General features: G+C 53.6%; 1 protein-coding gene, 1 non-coding gene and 1 pseudogene across 2 annotated transcripts; all 3 read right to left on the minus strand.

The window, feature by feature from the left end:
- Window positions 1–27: 27 nt before the first annotated feature.
- Window positions 28–99, minus strand: TRNAQ-CUG. The gene has a single exon. It is a non-coding gene; the product is annotated as a tRNA-Gln (tRNA).
- Window positions 100–704: 605 nt separating this feature from the next.
- LOC112886751 (lysine histidine transporter 2-like) lies at window positions 705–2,790 on the minus strand. Its single transcript, XM_025952734.1, has 5 exons — window positions 2,435–2,790; window positions 1,418–2,310; window positions 1,229–1,320; window positions 1,078–1,146; window positions 705–960 (listed from the first exon to the last, which is right to left on the minus strand). Exons 1-5 carry the CDS (start codon window positions 2,644–2,646, stop codon window positions 862–864), a joined length of 1,365 nt encoding a protein of 454 aa, XP_025808519.1. The 5' UTR covers window positions 2,647–2,790; the 3' UTR covers window positions 705–861.
- Window positions 2,791–9,318: 6,528 nt separating this feature from the next.
- LOC112884488 lies at window positions 9,319–12,391 on the minus strand (annotated as a pseudogene).

Raw genomic sequence — 12,391 nt, forward strand, 5'->3', positions numbered from 1 at the left:
TAAAGCAAAAAAAGGAGCATAAAAACAAGGTTCCACCGAGATTTGAACTCGGGTTACTGGATTCAGAGTCCAATGTCCTAACCGCTAGACCATGGAACCAATTTGCTTGCTTTTCCATTTCAAATTATATTCATACGAGAAAGAGAACTCGCCCCTCACCACAACGAAGCATATCCCTGAATTAGCAACAACAAATAAGAGTATTGATTAGGAGAGGATCCGGAAGGGTAACACTGGATTTCTTCTGTTGGATCAGCTGCAAGATAGTGCAGGCTAACACTGGATCAACCAGTTCAGTCAAGCACGCGATCAATATCATGTAGCCACGCAGATACTGTATTGGTGAAGACAGCTTTGTTTCTTGTAATTTCAGTTCATATAAGATGTTAGCAAGGGCACATGAATGACAAAGAAATGATGGAAAGTGATAGGAACAAGAAACGTCAGGAAAGGAGACAGTCACATGTTTTGGCTTGAGCACCATGCGTTGCAGCGTAACACGTGGTCCTATCGCAAAAGGAAGTCGATGAAGAACCTACTCCAATCCTATATATGTGTATAACCAGATTTTTTGCTATCCCCTCCCATCAAATCACTAGTGAGTGAAAGAGGTTAAGTACTTATTTTCAAAAGAAAAAAAAACCACAACGTAATCGAGCGTCAACAAAATAGAATATTTTCATCCTGATAATTTGGATATAGTAATAATAACTCTGTTTCAGATACATAGATGGTGCCATAGTATAGTAGTGATATAATGATAAACGAAAATGAAAACGAGACAAAAAAAAATAGTCTGCCCTCATAAAGAACACCCTTTTTCTCATCTCATCTCATCTCTTTAGATATCATCCTGGATGCTTAAGAGTAGAGCTTGAAGCTCTTGGCGTCAAGGATGATCTGCCGCAGGCCTCCAATGGGGGAGATGAGCGTCAGCACCACTCCTATCACGATACAGATCTGATAGATCAAACAAAAACACGGCGATTCAGAACAGTAAGAACACGGGCAGATCTACGACTCGAATCCATCAGCAATCAAAGGCCAATCGATCAGTGTGACCGAAATTCAACTTACAATGTTGATGCTCCATGAGAGGCCGTACTTCTTTGGCTTGCGCAGCATGAGCCAGATGATGCAAGGGATCTGCACATACACCCATCATGAAACCAGATCGATCAGTAAACCATTCAGGGGAAGAGTGAAATATTGAAGCTCAGGGTCCTACGTAGTATGTCGTTGGAGCAAATCCGAAGCCGCCGAAGAAGCCGAGAAGGCCGTCGAAGAAGGGGAAGGTCATGCCGACGAACATCGTCGCCGCTTCATACACGCGTTTGATCATTATCAAGTAGTTATGATCGAAACTTGTCAGTGAGATCATGAGGTGTTTGTTCAAGAATCAAGAACGACGACTCACCGACATAGGCGGAGCGGGCGATCAATCGCAGCCGAACCCCCGGGGTGAACTTGTGCTTCTTGACGAGCAAGGTCTCGATCATGTCGAACACCGGCATGGCGTACACCTGGTAGCTGCCGACGACGTGGACGACGACCATGAGGTTGGCGGCGGCGATAAGCCACCGCGGCCTCTCTAGGGAGATGAGCACGTTTGGCTCCACCAAGCTTCCGAAGGCGTAGTACCCGCCGAAGGCGACGCAGAAGTAGCAGAGCGCGACGATGGCGTAGGCCACCACAACGCCGCGCCACATGGGCCTCTTGGACGGCGTCTCCGGCGTCGACGGGATGGTGGCCTGGATCTCCAGCACCACGTTGTGCCCCGCGTACGCAAACGCCACGGCGCCCAGCGCGTTGAGCACACCGAACGCGCGCCCCGTCGCGGTGGACGCCCTGAGCCCGTAGTCGGCGGCGGCCGCGGCGTGGGCGCCCTTCACCGCCGACGCGAAGAAGGCGATCATGGAGTAGGTGAGCGACATGACGGCTGCGGCGGCGGAGACGGCGGAGATGGAGTTGAAGTTGGGGAACTGGGAGAGCGGGAAGTGGACGGAGCCGAAGATCATGATCCAGAAGGTGAGGCGGATGTCCCTGCAGCGGCCCTGGCAGACGAGGTCGTGGAACTTGCGGAGGCACTGCCCGCCGGTGACCATGTAGACGATGTCGGTGCCGACCTCGACGATGAGCTGCTGCGGCACGATGATCCAGAGACCCAGCCGCTGGCCGAACGCGTGCTGCCCGAGCTCGTGGTACCGGTCGAAGCGCTTGCCCGGGACCATCTCGTGCATCTCCACCATCTGCCAGAGGGTGTAGAGGGTGATCACGAACGACATCACGATCACCACCGTGCCGAGGCCCCTGCATCATCAAACCAATCGGCAATCGATCGATGCCCATCGTCATTTCTCATCGGACATGTCGAACAGCAGATCGAAGAAGAAATTAAAAGGCGTCATCATCAGGGGCAAGGTTCGTCGCCTACCATCCGAGCTGCGACATGGCGAACGGGAGGCCGAGCACGCCAGCGCCGACCATGGCGGTGACGTTGTGGAAGGCCGAGTAGTACCACTTGGCCGTGCGCGACGAGGTGATGGGCAGCCAGTCGTCGAGGTTCTTGAGCTTCTCCTCCTGCCTCCTCTCCTTGGCCGTCTCCGCGTACTGGTCCATCACGTCCGGCGGCGACGGCGTCCCCATCTCCGTTTCCGCCTTCCTCTTCGCCGGGATGAAGCCGGGTCGCGTCGCGGCCGCGCGGCGGCGCCGGTGCGCGCGTCGACGGTGACGATCGCCGTGCTGGGCTCGGCGCGTGCCACTGCTCGATCGGTGCGATGAATGCGTCACGGCTATTGACTGAACTAGTGTGGAATGCAGGTAGGCGCCGCGCGGTTTTATGGGGGGATCCGGCGCGAGGTCAGTTTCGTCAGGCCGCTCGGCCTCGTAAAAGATTCCGGAGATTCCATTAGTTCAATTGCAGAAAGTCATCCCTCAAAACAAAAAAAGGAAAAAACAAAATAAGAGAAATTAATGTCAGCAGATTCTGGCCAGCCCACTACTGTAGTAATTAATTATTATGGTAAATTACACCGCTTAATAAGATGCTAAAATTGCTTAAATGCACAGTAAAAAAATGAGTTGGTAAGTGGTTATGTGAAATTGACGCAATCTTCATTGTTTCTTCTGGTTAAATTAGGTTCATACCCGAATGTTGCTACGGGTGAAATAAATTTTTTATATGAGCAACACGAAATACCTGTAACGTAAATAGCAATAGATGCACACTTTATCTTAAACAATATTCATGCTCTGTGTAATGAGCCTACTATGCAAATAAATTATTGGGGATGTGTGAACATAACATATCATCGTAAACGTAAAGTATTTTATTTTCTGTCAAATACATCAGACGTGACCAAGCTACGAGCTGCAATCTTTAGTTATGGATTAAGACTAGGTTCATACCCGTGCATTGCTACGGATGAAATAAGTTTCTTATATGAGCAACAATTTTCATGCTACGAAGTACCTGTAACTTGTAACGTAAATAACAATAGATACACACTTTATCTTAAATAATATTCATGCTCTGTGTACATGAGCCTACTATGCAAATGAATTATTGGAGGTGTGTGAACATAACATAACTCAGCGATGGGTGTCAACCACGCCTCCTCGCCACCACCTCCTTATGGTTGAGTATGCAGTATCTTCAAACCATTTTTTTAAGAAATGCGAAAATAGAACATCAGATTCGGATAAATAATCAATCGGAATATTTGCTACCACCAAAATTCTTATATATAGATCCATTTAGTTTTGCACCAAATAAAGTCCATAGAAAACAGTGCTCCATATATTTCAATTGAGATGGAAGGAACATGTGTGCTTCGATAACAATGACAACAATTTTAGCCAAACTTTATTCCCTTACACCTACTTCCTTGACGCCCACGTGGTACTTTGAAGTGCTTAAAAACTGAAAACTGAAGCACCACATTAAGAGCTGCTAAGTGTAGCATAAAAAGTAACAATACATGGATGAGAAAACGGAGTTGTTGAATAGAAATTTAAGCCATATGAAAATACACAGAGGACAATAATAAAAAAAAACTGTTGCAATTACATTGAAGCGCAAAAGCTGATGTTCTAAGCTACTCTCAGCAAATTAGGACCTACATGACCTTATGGTTTGGCTAGCAAATTTACCTGCAACATTTGGACGTTAGAATTTCATGACTCAGAATAAGAGAAATGATAAGAAATATGATCACACATCTGGTAAAGATGAAACTGTAGGAGCAAAAAATTTTACCTTCACTATCCCGGACATACCGATCCCGCTCACCTTGTCAGCCTCCAAAGTACGGTTTGCCACAGTTCAGGGAAAGCCATTGCCAGCTGCATTTTTAGCAAGTCCCGTAGCTTTGGCCTCTAGCACCTCTCCAGCACCTCTAGCACCTATGGCACCAAGCATTTTGCCATGTTGGCGCCACGTTTACCGGGGACCGCAACCTCGGCGCCACGACTCACGATGTCGAAACGTGTTGCCCAGGATTCAAAACCGCAATATTTTTCTAGAGATCTAAATATAAATTTTCTTTAAAAAAGCTAAAATGTAAAAGGTACGGCGCGGTTGGGCATGGGATTGCGGGTGGTGGTAGAGCATGGACGGACGGGGATGACTCGATCGAATGGATAGAATTGTACCACGGCAGAGCGATCATAGGAGAAGGTCAGGTTTGCATCAAGATTTTTTATCCTAATCGTTCTTTTTAGTAGTAGTAGAAGACTTCATGCTACCGTATCTTCACATTTTATTATCTCCGCGTCCATGGCAAACTTTTACTTAGGATTTGCCCTCAACCAAAAAAAAAACGTTCACTAGGATATAGGCGGTTGGTTGGATCGTAGTTTTGGCTTGGTTGTTTGAAATCTGTTTCTGCGAACCCCGATCTCCCGATTTTATTAAAAATAAGTATGTCTAGTTTTTGGCAAACTAAACGATCCTAATTTGTTGTAGCATGCATGGCGAACGAGTTTTTTTTTTACAGCCACGTAGAAGACTATTGCGTTCTGAAAGTAATTTTTTTTACAACCACTTGGTGTGTGTAGTAGAAGGGGAATGGAGCGGGGGTAGATTAAAACCCCGAGCGTTAAACTTTAGTCCCATAAATCTTGCCATCTAGAAGTATCAAATAAAATCTGTTTACAAAATCTTTTGAACAGATGAGTACTAATTCGTGAGACGAATTTAATGAGCCTAATTAATCTATGCTACAGTAACCCTTCGTTAATTATAAATTAATATATCTCATTAGAAACCCTTCGTTAATTATAAATTAATATACCTCATTAGATTCTTCTCGTGAATTAGTATAGAGATTCTGCAATTAATTTTGTAATTAGATTTTATTTAATATTTTTAAATAAGATTTTTTTGATGCGGCGGAGCTAAAGTTTAGTTTCAAAAACAAAACACCCTCTAAGTGTTCAAATAGTAGAAAGACAAAGAGGGGGGTTGGGACGACCACGGGGGACTACTTTTGGTGTCTTTTGCTGTCTTCAGTCCTGCACATGCGGATTAGCGAGCCCCGGCGACGAGCATCTATGCCAAGTGTACATCAGCTGAGACAAAGAAACAAAGGAGTGGAAATTATTCCACCCTCAATAAGATGAGATATTGAGATGCTAAAGGTGCTCAGATGAGCCATCAAGTTACATTTTTCTAAGGCGGTGCTTAAAAATGTTGAAATGCCTGCAAACTTTATGACCAGTGTAAAATGCGGATGCAATTTATGTCAGCTGTTCCAGCAAACTTTACGACCTGTGTAAAATGGGCAGAAACGGTCCATCGAAGCACCTGACATCTTGACAAGCTGAGAAGAGGAGAAGGGAGAACGGGATGCACGAACCTGCTTGCTGGCTTGGGATTTTGTACTCCAACTGAGATTCAGGTTAGAGACCTGTACATACCTGCACAACAAAGCTCTCTTCTCGCTCCAACAACACGGAAAGACTGTCAAACTCTTGAAAATATGCAGATTAGGCGCAGGGGCTAAAGTTGCCTTTTGGGTTGACACATGGACTGATTTTGGACTACGATGTGAGAAGAAAATTGCATTTCATGTTTAAGATTCAAACTAATTAATCAGCCACCCGCCCCTTCAGTCAAATTCTATCAAATGTCATGTGTGTGTGTATATATATTTGAACGAACAGCACTTGACGAGTGTGTTTCTATTGATATCAATAGCAGAAAATTAGAAGATTATATCCCTGAAAGGTCATAACCAGGCAAAAAAACCACAGAACCAGCACCGGCGGGTTGGATTGGGGCATCAACGCACGCCGAACTCAAACACTACTCAACAACTCAGGCTGGTTGGAGCGGGGTATCAACACAACCCACACAACTCGTCTCCAAAGTCAACTCTGCCCGGTCAGAGAAAACTCCACATGACAACCACAGCAGAAACCGGAGCTCGCAGCACCCACCAAAATATCCACACTCACGTAGTCGCACAGAACCTCCAGACGTGACCCTGCGTCAATAGGGAACCGAAAGATGCAGACCGCACCGCACCAGGAAGATCACCGCCATGCGAAACCCTCTGCCGCTGTGCCGCTGCAACACCACCCTCCACTTGATGGAGTGCTAGAAGGCTGCCTTGCAGTCGCCACCACAATAACACAACGCGCGGGGGCCTCGCCACTTCCGCCGTTGGACCTCACTCTCGTCGCCTCGAAGAATCACCACGCACGGGGGTCTCGCCATGCCCGCCACAGTTCTGTTTCTTTTGTTGCCATCAAAGTGGTGAGCGATGTTGCCCCTGGTCCCTAGATCTCCATCAATGCCGAGCCACCGCCACAGGCCGACCTCACCTACATGGTTCACCCGCGCACATGACCTCCACCGCCGTGCCAGCAAGCCGAAGACATCGCTTGCAGTATCTTCCGACGATGTACCATACCGGAAAGCCCAGCCAAGCTGAGCAGCCCACCGCGGTCCGCTACAAGGCAAGTCATCCCATGATGCCGATGCAGCAAGCACCGTCCTTCGACGCAGTCCCGTGCCCCACTGACAGGTGCCAAGCAACGCCAGTCGCCGTGGTCCGCTTCAAGCAGCCACAACCGATAGACATGCGACACCCTTCGGCCGCCACCATGACTGCGAACGCCATCACGAGGGCTCGGCAACACCCGTTCAGCTTGCCACACGGCGGAATAGCCCACCACCCGATGCCGCCCATGAACAATGGACCAGAAATACCTCAAGCCAGATGAATCTCTAGAGACGACGCCTCCAAAGAGGACACGATGCCAAAAGGCGTCGCCGTCGCTCATCCAGGATCTAGATAGGGTTTTCACCCAAAGAGAGCCATGCAACAAGGTTTTAGCTCCAAGATGACGCCCCCAACAGGGAAAGTGACGCCCTAGAGTGCCACCGTCAACTCTACTAGCAAGAATGCCAGCAAGGGCTTTCGCCCGGAGCATTCCAACCCCTCGCTACACGCACATGGCTTGGCACCCCGGACCACAGCCACGGTAGCCCATCCGGGGCGGCTCCGCCGCTGCGCCTCCATGCACCATGGAGCTGACCTCCACCTTCGCTATGCTCGTCGCTCAGAAGCGCTCGCCACACGCCGCCGTGCTGGCTCGGCCGGATCGCCCCGCCGGAGCAAGCGAACGCAGTAGGTGGCCTGACGCCCCCAGCCACGCCACCATGGTGCCGCTAGCATGCCCACACAGGCCGCCACAAGTCGCCCCTCCATGGCGCCGCCGGCAAGACCACGCACAGGCCACCCTCAGCCACAGCACTACGCTGCCGCTGGTCCTTCCGCAGTGCCCCCTGCAGCGCGTACCGGACCGCCACTCCCGCTCCTCCTCAGCATCAGCCCGCCGCACCACCGCCGCTGCCACTCCACTTCTGCCGCGACGGATCCAGTCCTGCCGCCACCGGATCTAGCCACGCCGGCCGCCAGAGTATTGTTCATGCCTGGCCTCCACCCGCACCGTCGCTCCTGCCTGGCCTCCCGCCGCAGCCGCGCGCCCACCTCGTCGAGGACGGCGCAGCTCCGTATCCCGCGCGGACCCCCGCTCGCGCGGCCTCCTCGCCAAGCCCCTGCACGCCGGGCCTCGTCGCCCACGCTCGCACGCACACGACGCCTCCGCGCCAGCACTCGGCTCCCGCTTGACGCTGTTGCCGCCGCCCCCGTCGGCGGATTCGGCCACGGGGACACCGGATCCGCGCTCGCTGGCGCCGGATCTGGCCACCCACGCTGATGCCGCCACAAGCTGCCCTCTCTAACGGCCGAGGTGGCCGTGCCCGCCTGGACGCGTGGGAGAAGAGCGCCACCCCGCCGCCGCCATCCTTGCGAGCCGCACGGACTTTTGGCCGCTGGTTCGAGTGGTGGCGCAGCGGAGGGAAGCGAGGGAGGAAAGGGCGGCGGTGGCGGCGTTCCGCCTGCCCGTGTCGCCCAAGCGGGGGAATAATCATGAGCTCTTTTCAAATTTGTATATGCACCCCATGCATGTCATGTATATATGGCTTGCTGGCTTTTCCCATCCCATGTCAATCATTCATCCACTAGCAGTCTAGCACTAATTCAAGCATTGTAAGACTTTTTTTTAGGCCTGAATCTCGTCTCGTGGGAGATAACGGTGAGGTGGAAACGAGCTTTACCACTGGAACACCCGCGCCGCCGATGGCAGCAGCATCGCCGCCATCTCCCACCCTCTCTATGTCTTGTGCGCTCGCCTGACGGACTCGCGGTCGATTTTGGGAGACGGAAGGTGCCCGGCCCATATTCATTCCGGATTCGAAGCCTGGTGCGTGTGTGAATTGGCGGGCCGCTCAGTCCCTCTTCTTCTCTCCTCTGCTGGACTGACGCCAGATCGAGCCCAACAGGCCGAGGCCCAACCGGAGTCACTCTGCTATCGCTGACTAGTGGGACCGTGGCTGCCGCTTCGTCTTTCTTCTCCGCCCTTCGCCCTCCCGTGGAGCTGGGGCTCTCCCTCGGCCCTCGCTGCGCTGCTCCTTCACCTCTGCCGCACTGCGTTGGTTGGACGCAGCTTGCGAAGGAGAGGAACACGCTGCGCCGGCCGCCTCCGCAAGCCTACCCTGTAGGCGATGCAGTTTGTCTGAATCCTAATCCGTAATCCCTCACCCTCCATGGCCGACGCGCTCTCCACCGGCTTCCGCGGGAGCTTCTGCTACGGCCGACGAGGGAGTTAGGGCCGTGCGTGGCTCGCAGAGGATGCAGCGCCTAGGGTTGGACAGTGTTCGCCGCCGGCGGCCGGCTGGACGAGCCCGCCGGCGGCCATGTCCCCCCCACCCCCCAGCCCCAAGTATTTATTTCACAAAGGCCCCAACCTCAATTATATATTTTCATAATACCCCTAGTATTTACAAATAGACCCCTAATTTGGATCGCGATTCAAATATTTACAAATACCCCCAATATATTTACAAATGCCCCATAGTTTGGATGTGATTAATAATCGCGATCCGACTATTTGCAATTTACCCCCTCATTCCGGTCACGAATTCAGCGCTGTCCCTCATCCAGGATCCGGCCCGTCCGCCGACGACCTGCCGCCGTTGTCCTCCCACCTTCAGCGCCATGCCAGCTGAGAGCTTAGATCCCCTTATCCACCAGAAGCATCAAGCCCAGGATCCAAGCCCTCCCCGCAGCAAGTCCTGGACATGTCGGGCATCGGTGCAGAGCGAGCACGTCGAACAGCGACGCGTGCGCTTGAGCTCGCGCATCCGTCCATGGCAGCTTGGTCGATACCGCACATCCTCTGATGTTATGCAACACAGCACGTCCGTGATGATGCTGATCTCTGTCCATGTAAGCTAAATTTCTCTCCTCTCGCCGTCGCCGCTTGTGTTGTTTGTTTCTGACGAAACGTACGACACTTATGGATTAGCTTTGATCCAGCGTTGTCAACTACTACGTACCTGCAATTCATTTCTTCATATATTTGCCTCAGCCTATGCTGGTCCAGCCCTCTTTGTATCCTTTTACCATGCGAAAGTAGCAATCGCATTACCTCCACCATATCAAACTTTGACAAACCTGCCTAGTGTTCTGAATTCTGCTATTTCTTTGAAGCGATTTCTTTGACAAACTTTGATCTTCTGAACATCGTCAAATTCAATGTATGGCGGTACGCTCCCTCACAATTGCAACAGTATGGTTGCTATTTCTTTCATTGCACATGGTTAAGCTGCTCTGAAGCTGGCATACTTTGTTCAATTTCCCCAAATTCAGACTGAATCCACCACAGCTAAACATCTGAAATAATTCGGATCAGAGAGTTGCAACCAACAGGTGTCATTTTGATGGGCAAGGTTGTTTCTGAAGAAAGTTCCAGTTGTATGGGTGTTATCCCTTCTGATCTTTCTGTGGCTCTACTGCAGGCACGCCGAGGGCAGAAGTATGTAGGGGAAGAGACTGGCAGCCGCTGCTCTGTAGAGGTACTGCATGCTCCTCATGCTGTCTGGGGAGCATTAGGTGGCTGGGCTTCCGGTGAGATGACAACGGCCGATGATCCTCCCTGCTTGGAGCTGGAGCTCGAGCAGGGGCGGGCGATGCTTCCCATGGCCTTGGCCCGCTCCGGGAGCGTGAACTTCTGCACCTTCCCCGTCGCCATCTTGGGCAGCTCGGCCACGAACACCATCGTCCGTGGCGCCATGTAGTGCGGCAGCCGCGCCCGGCAGAAGTCCATCTCCTCCTCCGCGCCCACGCTGTCGCCGGCGCCGCCTTGAGCGTCACGAACGCGCACGGCGTCTCGCCCCAGTACTCGTCGGCCCGCCCCACCACCGCCGCCTCCGCAACGGCCGGGTGCGCAAACAGCGCCGCTTCCACCTCGATCGTGCTGATGTTCTCCCCACCCGAGATGATGATGTCCTTGGACCGGTCCAGGATCTTCACGTACCCATCGCCGTGCCTCACCGCCAGGTTGCCCGACCGCAGCCACCCGCCGGCCATCGCCTCCGCCGTCGCCGCGGCATCCTTGTAGTACCCGCTCATCACCGTGTTGCCCCGGAACATCACCTCCCCCATGGTGCGCCCGTCCGCCGGCACGCTCCGCATGGTCACGGGGTCCTTCGCGTCCACCTCCAGCCCCTGGTGGTGGAGCCCCTTGCGGGACTTGAACTCCGCGCGCTCCGCCGCCGGCAGCGCGTCCCACTCCGGCTTCCACGTGCACACCGTCGCCGAGCCGTACGTCTCCGTCAGGCCGTACGAATGGATCACCACGAACCCGAGCTCCTCCATCCGGAACAGCACCTCCGGCGGCGGCGGCGCGCCGCCTGTCTCGAATGTGACCCGCCTCCCTCCGGGCAGCGGGCGCCGCTCCTCCGCCGTGGCGTTCACGATCATGCTCAGCACCGTCGGCGCGCCGCCCATGTGGGTCACCCCGTGCCGCGCCAGGCTATCGAAGATGGCCGCCGGGGACCCCTTGCGCAGGCAGACGTTGGTGCCGCCCTGCGCCGCCACGCCCCAGACGACGCACCAGCCGTTGCAGTGGAACATGGGCACGGTCCACAGGTACACGGGCGTCGCCGTCATGTCGTTCAGGAGCACGCACGCGAGGGCTTTGAGGTACGCGCCGCGGTGGCTGTACTGTACACCACGCCCTTGGGCCGCGACGTCGTCCCCGACGTGTAGTTCAGCGCGATCGGCTCGTTCTCGTCGGCCGGCCACCGGATGGCGAAGTCCGGCGAGCCGCCGCCAGTGCTGCACAGGAGGGACTCGTACTCGAGGTACGGGTGACCAGCTGGAACGGTTGGCTCGTCGAGGACCTCTCTGATCAGCACCACAGTGGGGGGCCTTGCTCCAGCTTCGGACATGAGCCGGAGTGCTTCTCGGGCGGTGTCAAGCAGCGCGTAGTCGACGAACACCACCTTGGCCTTGGAGTGATGGAGGAGTACGGACGCCATGCCGGCGTCGAGGCGCGAGTTGAGCGCGCAGATCACGCCGCCGGCCACGGGGATGCCGAAATAGAGCTCGCAGAACGCAGGAATGTTCTGCGCGAATACAGAAACCTGCAAAACAACGACACTCACAGTTGCCACTTGCCAGTGATTCGTACAGGTGGAGGTGGAGCGTGTCGAAAAATGCCAGCTGAAGCGACGTGGCTTGTTTCAAAAAAAAAAACAAGAAGAAGCGACGTGGCAGGCACAAGATTTTACCACATCGTGGCGCTCGACGCCGAGCCCGGCAAGGGTGGCGGCGAGGCGGAGGCAGCGAGCCCGGGTCTCCCGCCAGTTGCGCGGCGGCGCGGCGGCGGGGCGGTCGGGGTAGACGAGCGCGGCGCGCTCGAGGAAGCTGATGGGCGCGAGCGGCGCGTGGTTGGCGATGCACAGTACGGTGCCATCCATCGCCTCCGGCGAGGGCCTGGGGTTCGGATCGGAGGATCTGATAGACTGTAGGGA

The sequence above is a fragment of the Panicum hallii genome, chromosome 3 (genome assembly GCF_002211085.1).
Source record: "Panicum hallii strain FIL2 chromosome 3, PHallii_v3.1, whole genome shotgun sequence".
NCBI lineage: Eukaryota > Viridiplantae > Streptophyta > Magnoliopsida > Poales > Poaceae > Panicum > Panicum hallii.